The 24,240-nt window shown below is 57.3% G+C and overlaps 1 protein-coding gene across 6 annotated transcripts in view; it reads right to left on the bottom strand.

Annotated features, from left to right (window-relative positions):
• The window catches only part of RPTOR (regulatory associated protein of MTOR complex 1), a 334,714-nt gene that overhangs the window by 193,385 nt on the left and 117,089 nt on the right, over positions 1-24,240 (bottom strand). For 5 of the 6 annotated variants that reach the window (XM_045489812.1, XM_045489813.1, XM_045489815.1 and 2 more), the window contains one exon: positions 2,982-3,140. In XM_045489812.1, the coding sequence (XP_045345768.1) occupies positions 2,982-3,140 (159 nt within the window). Of the gene's footprint in view, positions 1-2,981; positions 3,141-12,774; positions 12,848-24,240 lie in introns of those variants that run through there. The other variant, XM_045489816.1, reaches the window with a different exon arrangement.

The following is a 24,240-nucleotide window of genomic DNA, read 5'->3' as shown; positions in this document are numbered from 1 at the left end:
CCTGGATCCCAAACAAAACCAACAAACAAACACTGCTTATTAAAACATAGCTTTGAGGGGCGCCTGGGCGGCTCAGTCGGTTGAGCGTCCGACTTCAGCTCAGGTCACGATCCCGCGATCCGTGAGTTCGAGCCTCGCGTCGGGCTCTGGGCTGATGGCTGAGAGCCTGGAGCCTCCTTCCGATTCTGTGTCTCCCTCTCTCTCTGACCCTCCCCCGTTCATGCTCTGTCTCTCTCTGTCTCAAAAATAAATAAACGTTAAAAAAAAATTTAAAAAAAAAAACCAGTTTTGAGATGGTCGGAAGCACGTGGACATGCTCTCTGTAGTAAATGACACTACAGAATCGATGCTAAGTTTCTTGTTATTTGTTATTTTATACCCACCAAATATCTACTAAGAAAACAAAAAAGTGTGTACAGATAAATTATAAGAAACAGTAAGAGAAGAGCAAAACTGATAAACATAAAATTAATGTACCAAAATCAACGGCCTTTCCATACTCCTTGGCAAAAACTTACAGAATACAGGTTTTATAGTAAACATTTATAACATCAAAAATATACAGAATCGGGGTGCCTGGGTGGCAGTCGGTTGAGCGTCCAACTTTGGCTCAGGTCATGGTCTCACAGTCCGTGAGTTTGAGCCCTGCGTCGGGCTCTGTGCTGACAGCTCAGAGCCTGGAGCTTGCTTTGGATTCTGTGTCTCCCTCTCTCTCTGCCCCTCCCCTGCTCATGCTCTGTCTCTCTCTGTCTCAAAAATAAATAAAAACATTTAAAAAAAATTTTTTTAATACACAGAATCTAGGAATATATCTAACAAATGATGCAAACTTGTATGAAATTATGAAATACTACTGAAAGACACCTAAAAAAGAACACAGTTTGGTAGACTCAACGTTGTAAAGACGCTGAGTCTCCTCCATCATTAATCCACTGATTTACAAGTTGGTTCAACAGTCTCCTGGATGATCAAAGCACCAAGAACAGCCGAGACGCGACTGAAGAAGAACAAAGAGGAGGAATTCGCTTTCCCAAACACCAGGAATCACTGGAAACCTACGCTCATTAAAATAGTTTCCTGACACAGAGGCAGGACCCATGGAGCAGAACAGAGCTCAGAAACACGCCCACACACTATGGAAACTCGATTTCGTTCAAAGACGGCATTAAATAGTAACGGAACAGGTAGGTATCCACTGGAGGGGGGAAAAGAATATGAACTCCTACATAACAGTATGTACAAAATCAGTTTCAGGTAGATTAGAGACCTAAATGTAATGGACGAAAATACAACCCTTGTGGAAGAACACAGAGAATCCTTTTGGGGGCGCCTGGGGGCTCGGGCAGGTGAGCGGCCGACTCTCGATTTTGGCTCAGGTCATGGTGCCGCGGTTTTGTGAGTTCGAGCCCCATGTTGGGTTCTGTGTGAACGCTGCAGAGCCTACTTGGGATATTCTCTCTCTCTCTCTCTCTCTCTCTCTCTCTCTCTCTCTGTCACCCTGCCCCTCCCCATTTTGCACTCTGTCTCTCTCAAAATAAAAAACGAAAACTTAAAAAAAGAAAAGAATACTTTTTAAATCTTGGCAGGAGGAAAGTCTTCTTAAAGACACAAAACGTCCGCACTGTAGTGAAAGACTGACCAAGCTGACCACTTGGACGTAAAGAGCTCCTGTCCGTTAAGGGACACCAAGCCATAATTCAGGGAGGACGTTCGCAATTCCTAACAGTGATAAAGGGCTGCCGTCCAGAAGACGAGGGATTCCTTCAAATCAGTGAGAAGAGGACGCAGCAACCCCGGTGACACATGGAGGGGCTGGCACTTCGAGCAGAGGAAGCCTCCACGGCCGGCACGCACGGCAGAGGGCGCTCGAGGGCACGGCCACAGGGGAGACCCGCGCTGGCCCCCACACCGAGCAGAAAGGACAAACCCTGACCACAGTCTGGGGAAGAAGGTGGGGAACGTTAGACACTTGGGCAGTGTGCGACAGGAAGACGACAGAACCACTCAGAAGCTTGTCTGCACAGGAGGCACCGAGCAGGTCCCGGGACGTCCCCACAGCCAGCGGCAGGGGACTGGGGGAAGGGGGAAGGGGCAGCAGGGACCGGTCTTCAGAGCGTGACACAGAGCGAGAGGGGCAGGCACAGAGGGATCCCAGTCTCGTCAACCAGAACGCTCCCAAAACCAACACGCCTGGACAGCCACACACGAGTGGGGACACCGTAAAGGAAAGCGCGGTCGCGGTAAACTCGAGAGCCCCTGGGATCCTGGCGGGGACAAGGGAGGCTGCGCTTGAGGAGGGCACAGGGGCTCTGAAGGCGCGTCTTCTGAACCGGCGGTGGCCACGTGGCATCGGACCCTGCACCCTTCCAGGCGCTGCCTTTCACACGGCCTGAGCCGAGAGGACGCAGCCGACGCCCCACCACAGGCCGGGCGCGACACTCGCCGCTCGCGGCCAGGAAGATGGCGGAAGGGGTGTCGCCTTGGAGGAGCCGGAGGCGGGAGCACCGCCCTGGGGAGGGCAGAGCAGAGGCCGCGTCCACAGGTGTCGTGGTGGGCGCTCTCCGGAACCCGTGCGCCGTTTTGTTTCGTCAGGAAATGGCGGGTTCTCTAAGGGAGACTCCGCCTGATCTGAGAAACCGTGTCGGCCGTGCGAGTCCTGCCTCCTGCGGGGAGAGCGCACCCGAGGGCCACACCGGACAGCGTGGCCCAGACAGCGCCCCGCCACACGGGCACGAGAGCTGGCACCTCGAGCCTGCTGCCCAGGCCTCGCCGCTGACACGGAGACGATCCCACGGGTCCCCGCCACACGGCGGGCCCGCCGCCCTGCCCAGCCCGACCACATCCGGGTCCGCAGAGGCAGGGTCTAGACGGCAGCGGAGCCGCGGGCGGATGGGACCCGTGGCCGAGCTCCCACGAGGAAACGTTCTGTGGCAGAGAGAGACACGGGCGGGGCTCCCAAGGGCCTCGGACGGAGCTCCTACCTTGTTGAAGACCCAGATCTCCCCGTTCACGGTGGGCCTGGGCACCCCGTGGCCGTTGTAGTGGAAGAGGACCCGCTCCTCCTTGGCGTTTCGGCGTAAAGACGTGCAGAGCTTTTTCACCTCATCCACGGTCGGGTCGAGGCTCTGCTTGTACCGGGCCTGTTGCGGGAGAAGAAATCGAGAAACTCACCGTGGATTCGTGGGAGCACCCGGGACACACCCCCCATTCCTGCTCTGAGCAGCGTGTGACCCCGCACACGCGAGCCTGAGCTTCTCCGCCCCTGAAAGCGGGCGATGGCTCTTTCAGAGGCTGCCGGGCACGTGCCCCCACCCGACAGACGCTCCTTGGGAGGCACTGTGACGGTCCCACGGGATGGAGAGGCCTGCTGCACGGCCACGCTGAGCAAGACGTACCGCCGCTGGGATGCCAGGTATTTCTCAGAAACACTCAATCCTTCCGGAAGAACTCTCTGCAGGAGGCTGCAGCATAAGGCAGCAAGAGAACCGCAGACAGAAAAGGAAGACAGAGGAAGGACCCCGACGGCCCCTCCCCCTCGCCACCTCGGCCCGGCTCAGCCCCCACCTGCTCCTGCCTGGACCCTCACCCATCGAGGCCAAGGGCCCCCCCGAATCAGCAGGGCCTAAGATGAACCTACAAACATCAACAGCCCTTATACACACGACAGGGAACAGTTACAGGACGTAAACGTACGGAACGCCCATTTCTAAAGCAGAAAAGAAGACTGCGCACACCGAAGTAAACGGCGTGAAACATGAAAAAACCCAGATGAGGAAATTTTTAAAAATTCTCCTGGAAAATATGAAGGAGGCTTGAAACACGGAAAGGTGTTCCCACTTGGGTAGATGCACCAACAGTCTTTTCTTATCGTTTTTTAAGCAAGTTCTACATGCGACACGGCACCGAACTCATGACCCCGAGACCAAGAGTGGCACACTTACCGAGCTGGCCGGGCGCCCTGGCACTAACAGTCTTAGTATATCTGTTCTCCCTGAGTTTACCGCCAAATCCAATGCATTTCCCATAAATATAACAGGCTATTTACTGCTTCCAAGAAACTGCCACTGACATTCTCATGGAGACACGACCACACAAGAAGGGCCAGGAACACAGAGAAATGGAAACCACGAGGGTTCAGCCCTCCCACGCCCCCAGACACCCTCCACTATCTGTCTGATTGGAATGGGGAGGCCGGAGGGTGGGGGAGCTACCCCACAAAGCCCACAGTCATACCCAGACACACATCTCCTGGATTTCTGATTTTATTTCATCAAAACCAGTTCTAATGCCCAGCCGACCTAAGCGCAGAAACGAAGCCATGTGGTGATGCTGAAGCTGGGAGACGGGCATGTGGGGCTCACCCGAGGGGCCTACTTCATATCTGTTCGGTGGTGAATTCCCAGTGAAGACTGACTGAGCAAATCTAGAACCACACCGGAAGACGGAGTGGACGTGACGTGCATGGAATCTCTAACGCCACACGAGGACGTCAAAACAATGCCCCAAATTGGTAAGTCAATAAAGAGTAGGGTAAGAATGCCCCATAAAAAGATGGCCGTATCTCCTAGAAAAACACAGCTAAAAGGGTTTGCTGCTAGGTAGGGATTACGCGCCGACTTTAAAAAATAACATGTGTGTTTATTACTTGGATGAACTTTTAAAACTTTACTTAAAAAGCTAAATAAAAAGTAACACAGTGACGTCACCCGAAGAAAGCAGCGGTCAGAACGCGGAGCACACACAGTGCCGGGGCCGGGCCGGTGCCACCCGTGCCCGCACGGCACTCCGCACACCTGCTGCCGGGGAAGCATCCCCGTTGTGTGCGAAGGGCAGCGGGGAGAGAGCAGCAGAGACGGGAAGCAGCTAGAAGGCCTGAGGACCGTGTGCGGCTTCCAAGGACAAGAGGCTTCCCGATCCTTCAAAGGAAAATGAGGCGTCGAGGTGAAGAAACCAGCGGGGACACGCGGCCTGTTGCACACGGGAGTGGTCTGTAATCAACCACACGAGACCCTTGGAGACAGGCTATATCTCGCAGTCCAAAGTTATCAGCGGATGCATAAATATGAAAGCTTCGGGATGGTGAAATTCACGACACAAGTTTTTCCAGATTGTCCACATTTCCCACGCCTGTAAGCAAACTAACCCAAGGGGAGCGACCCTGTTCTTCCGCAGACAGTTTGAGAACCCTGTGCTGAGGCGCAGGTCAGGGTCCAGCCACGTGGCCTTCCCCTCCCACGTCTCCTCCATACGGGCCAGGATGCTCCTCGTAAAGTAAGGGTGTCACAGAGGAGGCTCGAGACAAGGCTCACATGTACACGAGGTTTCCAAGTTCACTTTCACCACCAAGGCAGCGTGAACTAATCTGACGCTGACAGAGGCTGTGGGTCCCCCGTGTGGGGGTCTGAGGGGCTGGCCCGCACGGAGATGGCCCACGTGGGAGCAGGGGCTCGGGACGCAGAGGGCAGCATCCTCACCCACGTGTTCTGGAAGCACCCCAGCTCTTGCGCACGACTCCTGCCGGGACCCTCGGGGCAGGGGCGCCTGTGTCTTCTTTCTCTGGCTCACACACACCGTTTGTTACACGTGGTTCCCCCCGGGACCGTGAGGCCAGGCAGCATGGGGCTCTGTCTTTACGTCCCTCCCACGGCTGCACGCAACACACTCAGGTATTAGGGACTGATGTGACGGGCACTGACCTCTATCGTTAGTAATGAAACAAGGAAAACGGAGAGTCCTTCCTGCTACTGATGTGACACGAGTGAATCCCAGTGAACTGCTAGGAAGTCCGTACGTAGACGTCTTTGGGCACTTACCTGTTCGCCTTAATTCCTGCTACTCTGCTATTTGCAATCTGCATGTTTAACAGTGAAGAAAATAATAAACGTCAACGTTCCTGATTTGTCATCGGTGAACCGTGGATTTGTGCTCAGAGTGAGACAGAGCCAGGGTCCTGGGTCCTAACGCTCTAATCAGCTGAATTCTCGTTGGCCCCGTAAAACAAGATGAGGGTAACCGATAAATGGAAATCCAGTTCTGGGGCAGACAGGGAACATCTTATCGAGGTAACTTGGACACATCCCCCAAAACCGCATCCACACAAGCACGCCGTGCCATCGGAAAGTGAGTTACAAGCACAACTATCTAGAAGTTCAGTCTGCAAACGAACAGGATGAAAACAACCGCAGACCAGGTAGGAATGGGGTCAATCTGTGGAGCCTACTTTCAAATCCCCCAAATCCCCACCCCCAGAAGAAACCCCCAATGGAGCACAGGACCCCGGTGAACACCCAAGTCACTGTGACGCGACCAGCGTGGCCCCGAGTTTGGACCACCCAGTGACTGAGGGCTGCTGTGACGACCACACTGGGCAGCAAACCCCTCTTCATCTTGGTAGACGCTTTGATCGGGGCCTTTTCATAAATTAAATACCCGCACGTGTGTTACAGCTGTACTTTAAAAGTGCGTCCTGGGGGCGCCTGGGTGGCGCAGTCGGTTAGGCATCCGACTTCAGCCAGGTCACGATCTCGCGGTCCGGGAGTTCGAGCCCCGCGTCGGGCTCTGGGCTGATGGCTCAGAGCCTGGAGCCTGTTTCTGATTCTGTGTCTCCCTCTCTCTCTGCCCCTCCCCCGTTCATGCTCTGTCTCTCTCTGTCCCAAAAATAAATAAACGTTGAAAAAAAAAAAAAAATTTTAAAAGTGCGTCCTGGCCGGATAGGCAGAAGTAGCTAGAGGTACTGCGAACATTTCAGCTCCAGGAGCCACAGCGGCGGGCCCGCGGGCTGAAGGGGAGGGAGCGGCCTTGGGCGGGAGCCGACCTCACGGAGTCCCGCTCCGGGCCGTGCGGATCGGGCACTTAGTTTTCCTATTTCCAGGAAGGCTTTCGGGCGGCTCACGTAGGGAAGAGTAAAGATGGAGGCTGAGTCACAAAACAACTTCAACAGGTGCTGAAAGGAGTTCTGAATTCGCGATTTATTATCCCTGTGAGCACAAGGCGACTGAAAACATTTCCATTCACTACCAAGAGCAGTAACGGGGCATCGCCCTGGAGGGAAGCCCAGTCGTGTGTGCACAGAGCCACCCCCCTGGGGGCCGGGGCCATGCATGCCGCAGGGGCGCTGCCTTTAGATGCGCGAGACCCTCTCCCCAGCAGCAGCATTTCCACAGCAGGGGGGAGAAAACGGCTGTCGGATCGAACCGAAGGAAGAGTTCCCAAATTCGCAGGAGGCTGTGCGCGGGGACAGACGTCCTGTCCGACCACAGCGAGGACCAGGTGCCAGTGGTGAGGAGCTTCCGGGGAGCGCAGGGTCTGCTGGGAGAGCAAGGGCAGGGGTGCGGTGGTGGGCGCCGTACCCCTCCCACACCGCCCCTTCTGCCGGGCTACGTTATGAGGACACTGACCGAGATTGCGGCGGTTTCATTAGACGATGTGAAGAAAACAGGAAATCAATCTCACCGCACGTACGTCTATCCCCCCGACCCACGGGCACTTCTCTCCTGAGGCCTCCTGCCACCACACGCGGAACAGTAATCCCCGCTGCCGACCATCACGCCCAGCGAGGACACCTCTGCCCCCACTTCGAACTGTCACAGGCGCACGGCGACGGCAGCACACGCACAGCCCCGACGGGCCCCCAACGGGCTTCCTGAGCACCGTCCCGCCAGAGAGCCGAGCCTCGCGGAGCCGCAGGCAGAAGGGGGAGAGGGTGGGATGCCTCGTGCCCACAGCCCGGCCAGGCGGGCGGGTCCCCGGAGGTCACGCTCACACGCGCCGTGCGCCCCCTGGTTCAGGAGCGCGGCTCGCCACCCTGGACGCCTGACTCTGCTCACGCGCATCAAAGCCACCGACCCTTAAAGAGAACAGGACACGCTGCAGGGTCAGAAAGGCTTCTGAAGTCGCGGCCGCGGGCGCAAGAGCACGGCACTGGCCAGGCAGCCGGCCCGTGCGAGGCAGAGACAACCAGAGGGGCAGGGCCCACACTAAACCCCAGGTATCGGGGAGCCTCCAAATTTGTGAATTCTTCCTCAGTGGCTCCCTCGCTCCTCGGGCTACAGAAAGCCCCACGCGCAGAGGTGAAGAGTTGCTCAAAGACAAGGCACCCCAACACAGGACCAGGCCACACCCGGAGACCTCACACCAGGTCCCAGGAGCAGCAGGCTGCCGGCTCTGTGGGGCCTGCGCCCGCTTCACAGCCCCAGGCCACTGGGCGCCTTCCGAGGGGACGGGACAAGTGCTTCCCGCTGCAGCCCCCGCGTCACTCCTGCTGCCACAGCACGCAGCCTTCCTCAGTCTGCCCTCCCCCACGCGGCGACCGAACCGGGGTTCGGCTCCAGGGCAGGACCACCCACCCCTCCCGAGATCAGTTCCACGGGGCAGTGCTGTTCCCCCAAGCCACGCACGAGGCCACGGCTGACGTTCCTCGGAGGCGTCCATAGAATCAGGGACTCGTTATCGCTGACCTTGGCTCCACCAAGGTCTTCTCCTGCGGGGTCGCAAACAGATGATTTAGCCTCGCTTTCCACCTAGGCACAAAAAGGACCATTAACAGACGAGCATGAAAGGCACCACAGAGATGAATAATATGCCTCCTGGGGTTTTATGCGAATTAATTAGTCTTTTTAAGGGATCTGAAATGAGAAGCACTAAATTAAATGTCACCACGCCATAGTGTGGTGGCAAAACCACAATGCCTGGATCCCGGCCACAGGGTCTGAGGGCAGGAGCGGCAGAGAAAGCATCACGTCACACACGAGGTGACAGGCAGTCCCTGCAAGGCGGCCCGCGGTGGCCGGCATCCTGGCTCCAAGTCCAACCCTCAGGACGCAGCCAGGCACGTGTGTGGAGCTTCTGCGGGAGGCGGGCGAGGAAGAGAAAAGAAAGGCTGCCCTGTGGCTGGACGAAAGGGGAGCGTGGCCCCGAACCCCTCGCCCCCGCGCCGTCCGCCTGCCCCTCGGTGACACCGGGCAGCCGCCTGTGCTACGGAGGCCCGAGCAGGGCGTGTGCCGCGTGCCCGCCTTCTCGTCAGGCTCCTCCTTGCGCAAGGACAGACCCCGGGGGTCACCAGTGTGCCTGGAGCATGGGGGGTCGGGGGCTGCACTTGAGGGTCCCGTCCCCTGACAGATCCCGCAGCAAGGAGGCCCCGGGCAGCGCCAGCGCCGCCCTCTCCTCTCCAGGGTGTCGAGCAGAGACCACGCGGCCTCGCCCGGCCAGGCGTGAGGGTATCAGCGATGTTGTTTCCGCTCTCCCATCCTTCCTCGGCAGCAGAGAAGGAAGGGGTGAGCGAACATAATGTTAGAATTTGGGCCGGTTTCGTCCCTGGTCTGGGGTCTTGAAAATGTCTCACCGTCTGCCCCTTTCCAAGTAGGAAGCACGGACTTCCGGGAGATGCTGGGCAGGAGGAAGGTCAGGTCTGCTCACAGGACAGCTGTCCTAGGCGGTAGCCCCACATGGAAGGCTCCAGGCCCTGGCAGTTCAGGGACTTTGTGCTCCTGCCTCTCAAAAAGCCCTTCTTGCTGCTACAGCCCCTTCCATTCGCACTAACACCACCTAAGCCAAGCCACTGCACGCACGGTCACCACCATCATGGTCACCGCCACCCTCACCCTCATCCCAACCACCCCCAGTATCATCACCACCGTCCTCAATGCCACTGCCAACAACACCGCCATCAGCCACAACCGTGACCGTCATCTGTTTCTTACGTTACTACAACTTCCTGAGGAACCTGCCCGGCTCGTTTTGCTCGATCCAAATCCATTCCTCAAAACTCGGTATGTCTCACTTGCTGAAACCCTTTGATGGCTTCCCACGGACCCCAAAAACTCTTCAGAATGGCCCTTCAGTCCCTGCAAAACCTCGTCTGCAGAGCCTCTGAGAGTCTACGCTCCAGGCACGAGGAAGTATCTTCCAAGTCTTATGTTCTCACCCACCTCCTAGCCCTTGTCCGGACCCTCTTCCTACTTTTCCTCGACCCCCAGTTCCAAGTCTTGCCTGGGCATCTCCTCTTCCTTCTTCAAACATCAAGTTAAATGTTAATTCTCGAGAACTCACTCTCAGCTACTCCCAGAGACGGGTTAGGCTCCCCGTGCCAAACGCTCCCATAGCACACGTAGGTCCCCGACCGCAGCATTTATGAGCCTTGACTCCGCCTGCTTCTTACCCCTCTGTCTGCCCTCCCTCCACCTTCTTCCTGCCCCGACTGGTAAAAGTCCTATGAAGGCAGGGACCAGCACTTCCCTGGTCACTGCGGCCACCCTGCGGAAGCACAATACCTGACATGTAGTTGGCACTTAATAAATGTTTGTGTGTGGACAAATGATAAAGACTCACTGCTAGAGTTCGCAAAGCCCGGCGAGCTTCTCCCAAAAGAGCTGTTCTACTGGAGTACTGGAGTATCCCATTTGCTTAGGATTTCAAAACCTCCAGTTCTGCTGGGACGGAGGACGGCGGTAAAGCCGGTGCCTGCGCCACAGAACCCAGGCCCCGTGGCAGATGATGTCCTGCCTTCGCGGGCTGGCCTGCCGCCCCAAACAAGCTCAGGGCGGACGCTGGGGGCAACGTGAGCGCCCGCGGACGCGCCCAGCTAATGCAGCACGGCGACACGCGGCTGGCACTTTCTATAAGCAGGCACTCCTGGGTGGACAGATGACCCTCCCGAGAGCCACGCCGTCTGTCTGGTGTGAAAAGCCAGGAGTGCTGTCCGCGAGCAGAGACAGAAGGAAAGAAGATTTACTTTGTCACTGGCAAATGTACATGTCTTCCAAGGTTTATAATGGCATGAAAAGTAACGAAAAGACCTCTCCCTTGTCCGGACAGCTCCGTGGAGATGAGAGGACAGAGGAGCAGCGGGGCACCGAGACAGACACCTGACTGCAGGCTGCAGGGGGGCCTCCCTAAGGCAAAGACAAAGCAGACAAGAGCAAACGCAGGAAATTAGATGGCAGCGGGGCAGGAGTGGGGCGGACGGCTGACTGGGTGATCCCACTCCGCCGCCTTGGCTGCAGGACCAGCGTGAGGAACGGCACGGCGTCCGCAGGGGCAGGAGTGCACACGTGGTCATGACCTCGGCACGGATGACCTCTCCTTTTCAAGCCATTCCGACACATCACTGCTGTACTTAGACCGTCCTGTGGAGTCATGAGGCCTTCGCGGCCAAGTGCTCTGAGGCTCCCGTCGACAGCCAGGTCCCGAGCGTCCGACGAGGCTCCTCACTCCCCCAAGGGTCAATCTCCACCCTGCGTTCCGTGGCTCTCCTCCCCAGCCTCCTCCCTCCTACCCCGGGCGTGGCTGTAACTCAGCCTCCTTTGTCTCACACCACAAGCTCCCCGTGGGTGCAGCACAAACCTACGATGGAAGAATCCCTTGCCTTGCTCCTCGCGGGCCCACGCCCCCGGGCTCCCCACCTGAATCGCTGGCGTCAGCTGGCTCTGAGTCACTGAGACCACACACCTCGATCCCGTCCCTCCCTCCGCAATCCCCCTCACACCCCCTTCGTCCGGGGCTCCCCAGGCCTGGCTCAGTGTGCCCGGGGCACGTCCCTCACACATGGCTGTCCTGCCTCTGCTTCATCGGGGTCAAAGGCCCCCGACTGTCCTCAGGCCTCCTGGCCAGCCTCTCTCCACGTCCTTCCAGTCTGGCAGAACTTTCCTTCCCAAGCACACCATCAGGCCACTCGCGTCCTAAAAGCGGATCCTCGGTGGTGGGGTCCACTGCACTGCCCCCACGCGAGCACCGCCACGCCCGGGCATGGACCGCAGCTCCGTCAGCCACCTGCCCCCACCGGTCCTCCACGGGTCTGGCTGCGCTGGGCCCCTTCGCCACCCTGGCCGGGCCTGAGCAAGCTCTTACCTCCTCCCGAGGCTCCTTGCAGCTCTCGGCCCACAGGGGCCACCTCTCACTTCTCTGTGAGAACGACGTGGTACGCCTCGCCTTCCGACACCAAGCTGGTGAGGACAGGACCCTGTGAAGTTCCCCGAGTCCCCGTCTCTGGACACACAACAGTCACACAGGGAAACTGCAGGGCACGAATTCACGGGTGTCTGAGCAATGCTGACTTTACTGACCTATCGTTTACCTGAAATTAACCACAGCACAACTGCATTATCCCGACGGAACTTTGCTCATCCCAACATGGACCTCGGAGCCAATCCGTGCAGTACAAATTCAATCTCCCGCTCGATTTGCACATTTTCTTTCCTCTTTCAGTGTTTCCGTTATCTCCTAGTAAGATGCTATGTGTCTCATTTTTTCTTGATGGTACGGTGACACTGGGCTTTGCCCCCAATCCCTAAATTTAAAAACCAAAAACAAAAACAAGCTACCACTTCTCTTATGACTTTAAATGGAGCACCTGAGTAGTTGAAGTATAAGCAGGAGGTGGGAAGTGATGTTTCAGTCAATAACCCTCCTTGAGAATCTCTGCTGACCCAAAGGACTCACCCCCCACCCCCCCAAGGGCTCAGGCTGATGGCTGACGCAGCGCTGGCTCCCAGCACCACACACGCACACGGCTGTGGTCTGCATCTAACACGGAACCGGTGTCCTTGCAAACTCGCCACGGAAAGACGGATCTCAGACAAATTAAAACCGCCTCACAAACAAACCAACCAACCAACCCCCAAAACCACACAAGCAGCCACAGCCCGTGGCAGGGCGGAAGGCGGAGGCGTCCCGAACCGGCCCGGCCGCTCAGGCAGCAGCCACTCCTGGTCCTTCACGCCCTCGAGTTGCACCTGTGCAAGCCGAGTTCTGGTCACCTGAGGGCACAACCGAGGTCACTTGTTTTCAGAAGCCAAAGGAGCAAACTTCAGAAGAAGTCTAGAGACACAGAAGTCACCGACCACCTTCCGGCAATTTCTAGTACCCTTTCATATTATTCTGGAATTTTCGCTAATGGAAACGGAACGCATAAGGTTGCCCCCTCTGTGTCATTGTAAATGACCTCTCAGGGGGACCTGGCTCTGCGAATGGCCAACAGTAATGGGCATCTCCACCTGTAAGGGACATCGCTCGGGTAAAAGGCTGTTCAGCTTCAGGCCTCGCTGCCCTGCATCTGCCCAGAGAGCTGACTGGACTTGGGATTCACGTTTGGTCCGACAACCCAGGGCTCCCTTCTACTAAGCAACAGGTTATCTCTAAGACGTAGTTTTGCTTTTTCACAGACTCTCCCCTCCACTCACGGTGCACGGTCAAAGCCCCAGCACGTCCTGTGCCAGCGGTCGGCCCCGCCTACCTCAGGGGTCAGCTCAGCAGCCGACGGGCACGTTTTCAGGTGTCCCGCCCCACAAGCCCCACCCCGACTGGCCAAGGGCAGGGGCGTCTCCGAGGAGGCTCACTGGCGCCAGACGCGGGTCTGCACCACCCGCCCCAGACGTAAGATCCGGGTCACTTTCGGGGGCCGACGTGGGCTGCTCGCCGTGAACCCCACGTCACACCTCTGGACAGGCTGCAAGCAAACCGAGTGCCACCGAGGCCTCTCTGGGGGGTCTCCCGCTCCTCCTCCCTCTGCACCCCGGGGGTCAGCTCTGCTAGGGGTTCCTCACCCCTTGGGCACAGTCTCTGTTGGGGCTCCCAGCCCTCGCCGCCTGATGCCAGACGGGAGCTGCCGAGGGGAGGCTCTGCTGTGCCCACTGGAGAGGCCCACCCCTCTGCCAGAGTTAGGGTCCCCGAGACGGAAGACCTGGGATCTGGCCACACATCGGTGACCTATTTGTCAACATTCCACCCGGGACTGTCTGGGAACCACCCCGAACCTCCACTCCCTCCTGAAATAACTAGAACGGTCCTGCCCCTGCCCACTTCACAGGCTGTGAGGACGACGTGAGCAAACGCGTGGCGGGGTGCCTGGAAAACACAGCCAGCGAGGAGAGGAGGGCAGAGGACGCGCCAGCTACCGTCCCGAGCCCTCACTTACGCCCGCTCGCCCACCCGCACGAGCACCACGCCAGCCAGGCATCAGGAGCACCCCCGCTTTACAGACAGGGAGCTGAGACACAGAGAGGTGCAGTAACCACCACAGGTCACACAGCTGGCGTGTGGCAGGGCCCGTTTCAAGTCAGGCAGCCCGGCTCCGGACTCCCGGGTTTTAGCAGTCAGTCAGCGGAGCCCCGGGACACTGACGGAGAGCCTTCCCACGTGTTGGCAAACTGGGGACAAGCAGGGGACAGGAAGACATAGGGGACAGGTCTGCCATCGTAACGTGATGGCCCTGCCTTGGTTCCGCGGCCTCTGGGCTCCGGCACGGCAGCGCCCCCCCAAAACCCCTCCACCCCTCCCACCCCCCACCCCCGCCGCCTCGAGAGGGGCCGGAACCCCTGCAGATCCTGAGGGCCGAGCCAGCCGCGTGCAGGCCAGCCGGGCTCTCGCGGAGCCCCGGGACCCAGCAGCCGAAGCCTCTCACGGCTACTGAGTTTTGCCCAGGTCCACCCACCACATTAGCACTGAAAACACTGCTCCCTCCTAACGTTAACGCCCGACGACCCCCAAGCAAAACCTGCCTGGTGGGGAGACAAAGAGAATCCAGAATTTCATAAGCCGTGCGGAGTGGATGGGAGAGGGCGGGGGTAGGGGCAGAGGAGACTGGACTCCGGGCCCCGGGGCTACAGCATCCAGTGGACGCGGGGACACGGGCGTTCCACATCTGCAACCTTGTTCTGGCCACTGATGCGGCTGGCGGAGCGCTTCTGAACAGGGCGCTCTCTCTACCACAGGACGTGTTCTCTCTGACAGTAACAAGACGAGGAAGGAAACAAATCGACACTGAGAGGCCTCACGCCGAGGAGGAAACAGGTACTTGTTAAATGGCTGCCAAAGCGGGCCAGCCAAGCAGTGGACTAAGGCCGTGCCCCCAGGCGTGCCCATCACCCGGAAGCTGGCTCCGTGCATCCAAAGAAACAGCCACCAAAGCGATTCGTGACAAAGTGATGCCCGACGCCTCTCACCAGCCAAGTCTGTTCTGAGCAAGGCCCCAAGCAGGGCTGCCCGCGGGCCCAGCAGCAGCCACAGGAGAGCCAGACTGTTGGGAGTCCCTGGTCCTAAGGTACAGCCGTAAACGTCTCAGAAGCATGCTCGCTGGTCCCAATTATTTACTTTTCAAAGAAAGTTCTGATTTCATGTTCGGTTCCTGATGTTCGTGATGACGCTCTCTGTCGGGCTAATCCGATTTCCATGCGGAGGGAGCATCGGAGACCCGGGAGAGACATGTGGGAGCGAGCTGGGGGCCCCGCGGGAGGTGTCGAGGCCCCGGTGACCTCCCACCGGCCCCCTGCCTCCGCCTCCGCGCTCCACGTTTGCGGAGTCCGCCTTCCGGGCTCACGCTCGTCCGCTCCGCCCTTGGTTGCGAGGGCGCTACTGGAGACGGTTTCACCGGCCCTTGACGGGACGCCCTGGCTCCTTCCCGCGGCTGGACCCACGAGCGCACGCGTGGCAGGGAACCAAAAGCCCTCGGGGAAGGGCCCCGGCACAAGCTCCCCATCCGTGAACCCCTGTTCGAGGCCAAAGGAACTCCTCAGGTTTCCGACACACATCTTCCCAGCGTGAGCAGTTTCACACAGACTTGGTAACATCCTTGCCTCTCTTTACTTTGTGCCTCAGCCAGTGACAACCCTTCCTTCCTTCCTGAATGTGCTAAGGAGGCAGGAGAGAACCACGACAGCTGGCTTTCTTGCAAAATCCACAAAGTCGAGGCTTCTCGACGGGGTCCAAATCCACTTCTGGAACAGGGGCTCGCCTGGTGTGAACAGACCTGCCCAGAACACGCCGCCCTCCCACGTTCGGTGAGGCCCGGGGACAGGCTCGGCGGGCACGGGTGGGGAGGGGGCTCCTGGCACCTGACCGATAAATGCCAGGGAAGCTGCCGAACACGGCCCCACTGTCCTCACACGTGTGGGGACACCTACAGCCACAGAGACGGACTATCCAGCCCTGATGTGAGCACTGCCAGTGTGGGAAACGCTGCTCTCAGGGAAAGAACGAAGGTCTGATTCTAATGAGGACCTCCAGATTCTAATCCAGTAAGATGGAAACCAGCACGGTGGAGAGACGGCCAGTCTTACCTAACGTGTGAGTACACACGTGTTCACAGACACGCCTGTCATGAGAACGTTTATGTGGCTGCTGCAGACGGGAGGATGCAGGGTGAAGAAGACAGGAAGAGAAACCAGATTTTTTAAAAATGTTTTATTATTCATCTTTGAGAAAGAGACAGAGACACAGACAGAACCCAAGCAGGCTCCAGGCTCCAGGCTCCGAGCTGTCAGCACAGAGCGGGGCTCGAACCCACGAACGAGATCATGACCTGAGCTGAAGTTGGACGCTTAACCGACTGAGCCCCCCAGGCACCCCTAAAGCCAGACTTCTCGTTTTGTGTACGTGACTTGGGATCCACTAAATATTTTACGTAACTGTAGAGCAGAATTAAAATTTTTAGAAAGCATTTCTTAAACATCTTAAGTGAAAGGACACCAACGAACACAGCTGTGCACCTGGCTGGCTGTACTGCTGGACGGGGAGGAACGCATCCACGTGACTTTAAAACAGGGTGACCTGGGGCACCTGGGTGGCTCGGTCGGTTGAACATCCGGCCCCTAATTTGGGTTAGGGTCGTGATCTCAGTATCGCGGGATGGAGCCCCACTTTGGGCTTCATCTCAGCGTGGAGTCTGCTTGGGACTCTCTCTCTCTCTCTCTCTCTCTCTCTCTCTCTCTCTCTCTCAAATTTATAAAATAAAGAAAAAACAAAAAGGAAAACAGGGTAACCTCACTCTCTATCTGTGGCCTGGTGCCAGAGAGAACCGCAAATGCCTGGTGAACAGTTTTTGGTAAAACAACACTGGTGCTATGTTGGTTGTTGCTTTCTGAACGTGCTGATGTGATGTGGGACGCAAGAAATGAGTGATTGTGTTGGTGCCCATGAAAATCTCAATGGTCGGTGTGGGAGAAGGCAGATACGTGGGATTAAATAAAAACCTTGCAGTCCCGAAACTTAATCAGTAAGCACTCATAATACATTCTACCTTCATTTACTTATTTATTTTCCTGAGAGAGGGAAAGTGCTCATGCCTGTGTGAGCAGACAAGGGGCAGAAGGAGAGAGAATCCCAAGCAGGCTCCACACTGTCAGCACAGAGCCCAACATGGGGCTCAGTCTCAAGACCCTGGGATCGTGACCTGAGCCAAAATCAAGAGTCGGACACTCAACTGACTGAGCCACCTGGGTGTCTGTCCCTTATAACGCATTCTACCATTAAAACAGAGAGGCAGCGGGGAGAGAAAAGTCTGAGTGTGGGCAATGGGCACCCCCGGGACCCAGATTAAGCTCTCTGAATCCCATTCCCACTCAGCTGACTGAAGACCTGGGCAGAGAACGTACAGAATGAGAACGGAGCATCCTGCCTGGTCACACCAGCTACGAAGGAAGTGATCACAAGCTACCAGGCCCATATCAGACGGACTCGGGAGCCAAATCACAGAGCCCCCCGCCCCCCGCCCCCACCGGCCAAAGAGGAAACAAGGCCAAGGAGGAAACAACGTGCACGCCAACGTTTAACAAGTGTAACCGTTAGCTTTTACTGCACGCCGACTGGGACAAACACACACCCTGCAGGTTACCTTAGGAGACGCCCAGTCATTATTCTGAAATCTGCTAAACAAAGGAAAGTAAGTATTGGTATTGGCTTTCCTACACGAACTCTACCTTGAGATACCCAAATAATCGGTGAGAGGTAGTTTCTCTTTACGGCAATCAATATCCCAGTTAACAGGCAAGGGGGGGGGGGTGGTGACAGAATTACATCATCACCATTTTACAATTTCTAATGGATGGATCCAGGTATGAACATCAATGTCTGCTAACCTCACTGAGAGAACACAACCAGTCATCACACACATCCTAGGGGAAGTACCCACCACCGCCTCTGAAACGCCATGCCCCCCGAGCACCCCTGCAATTCGACCGAATCTGCCGAAGCCTCCAGATCGACCTATCACGTAGAGGACAGTCAAGGGCAGGTGAGCGTGGCTTACCTGGAGCCAGGCGGGGAGGAGCAACGCGCAAAGCCCAGACCGCAAGGACCTCCACAGGAGCACATGGCCCGGTGTCTTCAACCAATAAATGGCAGGAAGAGACAGACACACGGAGCAGGATGGGGGCAGGGTTCTGACTTGCAGAGATTCTACGGATTAAGAGGGCACATCGACCAACCACAATGTATTCACCTTACTTGAACCCTGATCCGAATAAATTCCACGTGTGTGTGTTTTTTTAAGTCATGACTATCTTTACTTTTATTTACTTATTTACTTATTTATTTATTTATTTTGAGCCAGAGGGGGGTGGGGAGCTGGGAGCAGAGAAAGGGAGAGAGAGGATCCTAAGCACAGCGGGGCCCAATGTCATTAACCACAAAGTCACGGACCTGAGCCGAAATCAAGAGTCAGCCGCTCAACCGACTGAGCCACCCAGGTACCCCAAGTCATGCTTACCTTTAGAACTACACTGAAGTATTTACAGATAGAATTATACGTGTCTGGAGTTTGCTTTAAAGTGAGCGGGGGGAGTGGGTGAGAGAGGGGAGCGGGGGCAGCAGAGATGAAAAAAGGCTGGGAACAGGTTGATAACTATCGAAGACAGATGACAGCAGATGTAGACTATTTCCATGATAAAAAGTTTAAAAATTAACACGAAGAGGCCACAAAAAACAAATGAAGAGACAGACAAGCAAACAGTATCTCCAAGTGTTCCCATGATGAACACGAACTCCCCTAGAGTCACTTGTACACATAACGATAAAGTCAACATTGGCCATCTTTTTTAAAATTGGCTTACACGAAGCCATTTGTCCAAGGCTTAGCCAGGCATTTTATGGTGTCCAGACAGATGAAAGTCTGAAATGTGTTGTAAGCACAGGTAAGACATATGTGCCAATGGCATGAGAGATTGGCACATCTGGACAAAACCTGCTTCACGAACGTAACACGGAAAAGCCCCAAGTCCTGTACACAAAAGAAGGAGCAATGACAGAGTCTTCGGCTCAGCCCTAACTGGGAAACGCGTCCGCGAGTAAGCGTGCCGCTTCCCCACGGGGCTCGCTGCCCTTCCCGGGCTGAACGGATGCCAGATCCTCCTGACCGGGCCATCTCTGCGCCTCAGTCAGCGCTCTGGCCACACCGTCTTCTCTGACCGGCAGTCCTGCGCCAGAGGCCAGATTCCCGCCAGGGAGGCCTCGGGGAGGGGCCCCGGCCCAGCCTTGTAGGGACACAAAACAGTGGGGTACGGGGTCCTCTGCTTCTGCTCCTGGCACGTGCTCCTCCCGCCAGGCCGCTCTGTGGTTTCCAGGAGGAAATACGTGATTTATCGAGCAGACCGGGAGACGCGTCAACTTCTCTAAGACTAACGCTGACGTGGGGAACGTGGGCATCGACGTGTGCGTCCGCTCACCGGCCTCTGCCGTCTGGAGGCCCCCAGAGTGTCGGCCAGCCTCGGAAGGCAATCCTGCTCGCGGGTGAGACTCCAAAACGTGAAATGATCTGATAAAAGTTTAGAAACACTCGAAGCAACATTTCAAGGCAAAGTCCTACCCAAATCGGAAATGCCACCTTCTAGTACTTGATTTCTTGCAATCCCTCAGAACTGCAACAGGCTGGCCGCTGTTTTGCTTAAGAGGCCACCCCAGGGCCACCTCTGTCCCTCAAGGCGCGGTTTCGGGGCCGTTTTTGTCAATCAGGGTCAGTTAGGCGGCCCACTCACCCGCCAGGGCTCGAGGCTGGGGACAGAGGCTGGACTTCGTCCCTGTGTGCCCTGGGCAGGAGGCGGCCTGAGGGTGGCAAGCCCACAGTCCGTTCCTGCCTCTGCTCTGGAGAGACATCTAGTCTCAGTAACAGAGATGGCAAAGCTCATAAAAAAGGGGGGGGGCGCCTCCCACGCCCTTCACCCCTGCAGCAGAGCTCTCCTCGTCCTGGAGGAGACGTCCTCGTCCCACGAGAGCCGCCCCTCGTGCTGGAGGGGCAGAGGGTCTCCCGGCAGCAAGCTGAGCAGACAGGCTGGAGGGAAGCCAGCCAGAAGCTCCGGGACATCGTTCTCCTTGACAAGAGAGCGGTTGTCCCTCCTTTCTCTCTCTGAACACAACTCTAAGGTTTGGGCCTGCAGCGGCTACTTTGCCATCATGAGAGCAGAGTCCAGAAAACAGAGACTCATCCAGAATCCTGACAGTACTGAGCCACGTTCAAAACCAGTCCCGGAACCACGTACCGTCAGTCCACCATGAGCTGGAGAAGCGGCCCGGTGTGACGGCTGAGGGCCAGAGCTCCGGGCGGACGGGGCCCAGCCCATCCCAGCCCTGCGGTCCTGGCAGAGTGCTGGCCTCCCCAGCGCTCCACTCCCTCGGCTGTGAGTCGGAGGGGCCGGCGGGGGGGCCCACCTCAGTTTTTGTGCAGCGTGAACGACCCAACACAAGAAAGCGCTCAGAACAGGGCCCGGCACACGGCGCCCGCCACGTGATGGTGACCAGCGGCATCGGGTAGGCGGCTGACAGGACCGTCCCCGGCGCGGGGCCTGCCCTCAGCGCGCAGCCCTCTGTACGTGCTCAGTCCCCGAGACCACCACTCCCACGGTGTCCCTCCCACTTTCCCGTGGATGTCTCTAAACCAGAGGCCACCGGCCCCACCTCTCCTCCCCGTCATCTGCACGCCATCGCACGGCCCTAATCCCACGCGACCGCACCCTCGCAACTGCCCCACCTGTTTGCGCTTACGGTGTGGACCACGCGGACGCACACACCCTAAACGGCCACTTACTGTGAACATGCGTAAATGAGCGAGTACTGCGGGCTGCACATACGTCAGTAAAATCCTACAACGTCTGTTCATCTTCCTCAAGGTTACAACTTTCCGATAGGCAACGTTTAGGACCAGAGGGTAACGAAGAACCGAAACGGTGCATCCGACCCAGACGACCGGTCCCTGCGACGCAGTCAGTCCCTACGGACCTCGGCTTGAGCTCCGGGCCCTGACTGCGCCCCAGGGTGGGCACCGGCTGCCAAGTCGGGGGCTTAGTGTGCAGAATCCGAAGCAAACGGCACCGACGGTGAAGCCGCAGGAAGCCGTGACGTGAAGCCGGGCACACCTGTCAGGCGGCCAGGCCCTCCCAGGCCATGAGCGGCGACGGATGCTGGGGACGGGAGAGGGTGCCTGCCTCCCATCTCTGGGCTTCCTAGAACCCGCTGTTCACTCACTTGCTTCCTGTCACGCGGTGAAGCCAGTCCTTCGTTCCAGGGAAGGGATGTGCTCACAGGACTCAGGACTCGTCCACATGAACCACGTGGCCTGTCCCCATTCCCCTCTTCCTAAACCACTGACAGCCTTGTGGCTCCACTGTGGCTGCTCGTCTGCACAATTCTCACACACGCACAGACACCGGGCACTGAGTGCCCCCCAGGTGCACAGTCCCGTGTGCACAGGGACGGGGTCGGGCCCCCGCTGCGGTGAGCCCTGCGTGTGCTGGGGCGCTGTGGTTCCAGAAGATGCAGACAGGCAGGTGGGCTCCCCGGGTACTGACATGACAAAACGGGAGTTGGCCATCGGCTCCAGCTAGAATGGGTCTGAATCGATCGCCATGCGATTTGAACCCTCACAGTCTCCACTTTTAAGGCTCCCATTAAAACGAATCTCACTCGAGATTTAAAGTAAGACAGATCTAAGAGCCCAAAGTAGAATGGCCCAACTCCGAACCGCGGGAGACAGGGATCACCTGGCTTGGCGGGGGTGGGGGGGTAGTTAGCATCTGATTTCATAGAAGCCAGACAAGTATCTCCAGAGGAGAGCACTCCAGACAGCGTCCTCATTAGCGGAAAATCGTGGTCCCCAGCCTTCCCAGGAGGAGCACTTTCCAGGAGACTGATTCACTGCAGAGAAACTGAATCATGTAAATGATTCCGGAAAGAAGCCTGGGGAGCTGAGTCTCTTCAATTCTTGTTGCTGCAAGCACTGGGGGGGGGGGGGCGGACCCACACCAGGTAAGGAGGCATGCAGGCTGTCTCCTGATCCTGGGGGGGCCTCAAGCCTGGGCACAAGCTGTCCGTGACCACCATGCCACCATCCAGCCAACCACTTCTTTATCTCGGAGACACAGGACCTCAAGAGCAAGCAGTGGGGACAGTTCAGGTGGCCCGACAGAGCCCAGAGGTTTGAATCTTCCCATGATACCCCAACAAACAGTGTCCAGGACGACCCTACTGGTCTACCTTCCCTCGCTAGAAGGGGTCTGGCGGCCAAAGGCAGCTGGGAGTTTACAGAGCATAGCAGCTATCACCCAGGAACTTAAAACATTACGGAAATAAAACATATTCTATGAGAAAAATGGGCTGAAGACTTGAACAGACAATTCACAGCCAAAGATTTGGAGATGGCCCTGAAGGATACAAAACTGCTCAAGTTGACTTAAATGACACGGACAAAAGCAGCCCGAGACAGCATCTCCCACCTACCAGACCACACACACCGACGAACATCAAAAAAGCCCACCGGGCACTCTGAGGTCAAGTGCTTCACGTGTTGCCAGTTGGGACAGAACGTGGGACCCGAACCCCATGCAGGGGAATTTGCCAATGACCAGGAAAAGGCTCCCCGGGCACTTGTTTGATCCAGAGACACTATTACTAGGAATCTGCCTTGAAGACACATCTTTAACAACACAAAACACATCTGAACAATGCTATTCAATGCAGCAGGGGTGGGGGTGGGGGTGGGGGCCTGGCTCCCACATACCACTCCCAGCAGGGGGCAGCGGGCCCCTGGGGATGCGGGTCACACCAGGGCTCGCCAGGGAAGGAAGGAAGCGGGGTACGAGCCGAGCCGAGGCTGGAAGGGCCACCGGCAGCCAAACCTGGGCGACAGAATACTCGCCAGAGCAGAGCATCCTCGGAACGAAGGGAGAGCTTTCTGCTTTATGATGGTGTAAAAGGATGAGCGCGTGAATGAACAAGGGCGAAGAGAAAGGTTTTCTGACAGTGGAATCCCAGTAGATACAGAAGGAACCGTGGAATTCGGAAGTCTGCATCTGTCACCGTCACAGCAGCGACCGACTCGGGCCGGGACGGTCAGTGGAAGCAACACCACTACAAGGAACAGGGTGTTTCCATAGCCCCAAGTGCCCCCCACGAGGAGAGAAGTACTAACTAGACTCTCACTGCAGGAAGCTGCAGGCAGTGTCCTCGCCAGCAGCGGGGCGAGGGGCAGAAGCGCCTGGGGCGGCGCCTGAGCGCAGGGGCCCGTCTGCGGCACAAACGCTCGGCCCAGCGCCAGCCGTAAGGAAGCGACGGGGAGGTGCAGCCTGAGCGCGCGACGAGGACGTCCGGACGTGAAAGCAAGACGTCGTGAGGGGAGTCAGTGGCGGCAGAAGGCGATGTGTGAGCCTGGGCCGGAGCCCAGACGGGGAGACGTTCCTGGAACAAGCAGGAGGTCCGGTTACGAAACCAAGGAGCTCATACTATGGGACTTCGTTACATGTGCAGTCCTTATGTAAGCAGTCCTTGTTCTGGAAAACCACACACCGAAGTAATTACGGATGACGCGACGTTTGCAAACTTCAATTGGTTCAGGAAAAAAAATATACGTACGTATACACGTATATATAGGAGAGCACGAAAGCTAAAGAAAACAGGCGAGTAGGACAGTTTGAAGCCCTCCTCCCGGTGCAGCACACAAGGAAGCTGATGGATCCCAGCCCCGGGAGCGCCTGGCACACAGCAGGTGGGCAGGCCTGTTTGTTTACGTGCAAATAACGAATATGTATGAAGAGAGAAAATGCGCACCTCCAGCAGGGCGACCCGGTTCCCACACTTGAGTGGAGCAGTGCGCCCGGCCGTGGGAGGGCGGGTGCCATACAGGGTGCCGGGAGGTCCCGGGTGCCGGGTGCGTGGCCTGGGGAGAGGCCGGACCGTGGGACCCGACGGACAGACGAGAGACTTAGGTGCGGAACCCACAGGAGCTGCAGGCGTGGGAGCGGGCACGGCAGCCAAGGGCGACCCCTGGGCTCCAGGCACGGGCTGGATTCCTCCTGCTCGTCACCTGCACTAAGCACACGGGGGAGGGGTCGGCCTGCCCGACCTCCACGGTCTCAGGTGTGAGGGCAACACAGCCAGCAGTGTGGAGAGCGAGTCATTAAGTCTACCCTGAGAACACACAGGTCTCCGGAACTCCGTTTCCCTCCACAGGCCTCAAAGGAGCCAGCGGCGGTGTCACGGGGAGGGGAG

The sequence above is a fragment of the Leopardus geoffroyi genome, chromosome E1 (assembly GCF_018350155.1).
Source record: "Leopardus geoffroyi isolate Oge1 chromosome E1, O.geoffroyi_Oge1_pat1.0, whole genome shotgun sequence".
In the NCBI taxonomy this organism is placed as follows: Eukaryota; Metazoa; Chordata; class Mammalia; order Carnivora; family Felidae; genus Leopardus; species Leopardus geoffroyi.
Note: the sequence above shows the minus strand (reverse complement) of the source record. Positions and strands in the feature narration are given on the sequence as shown.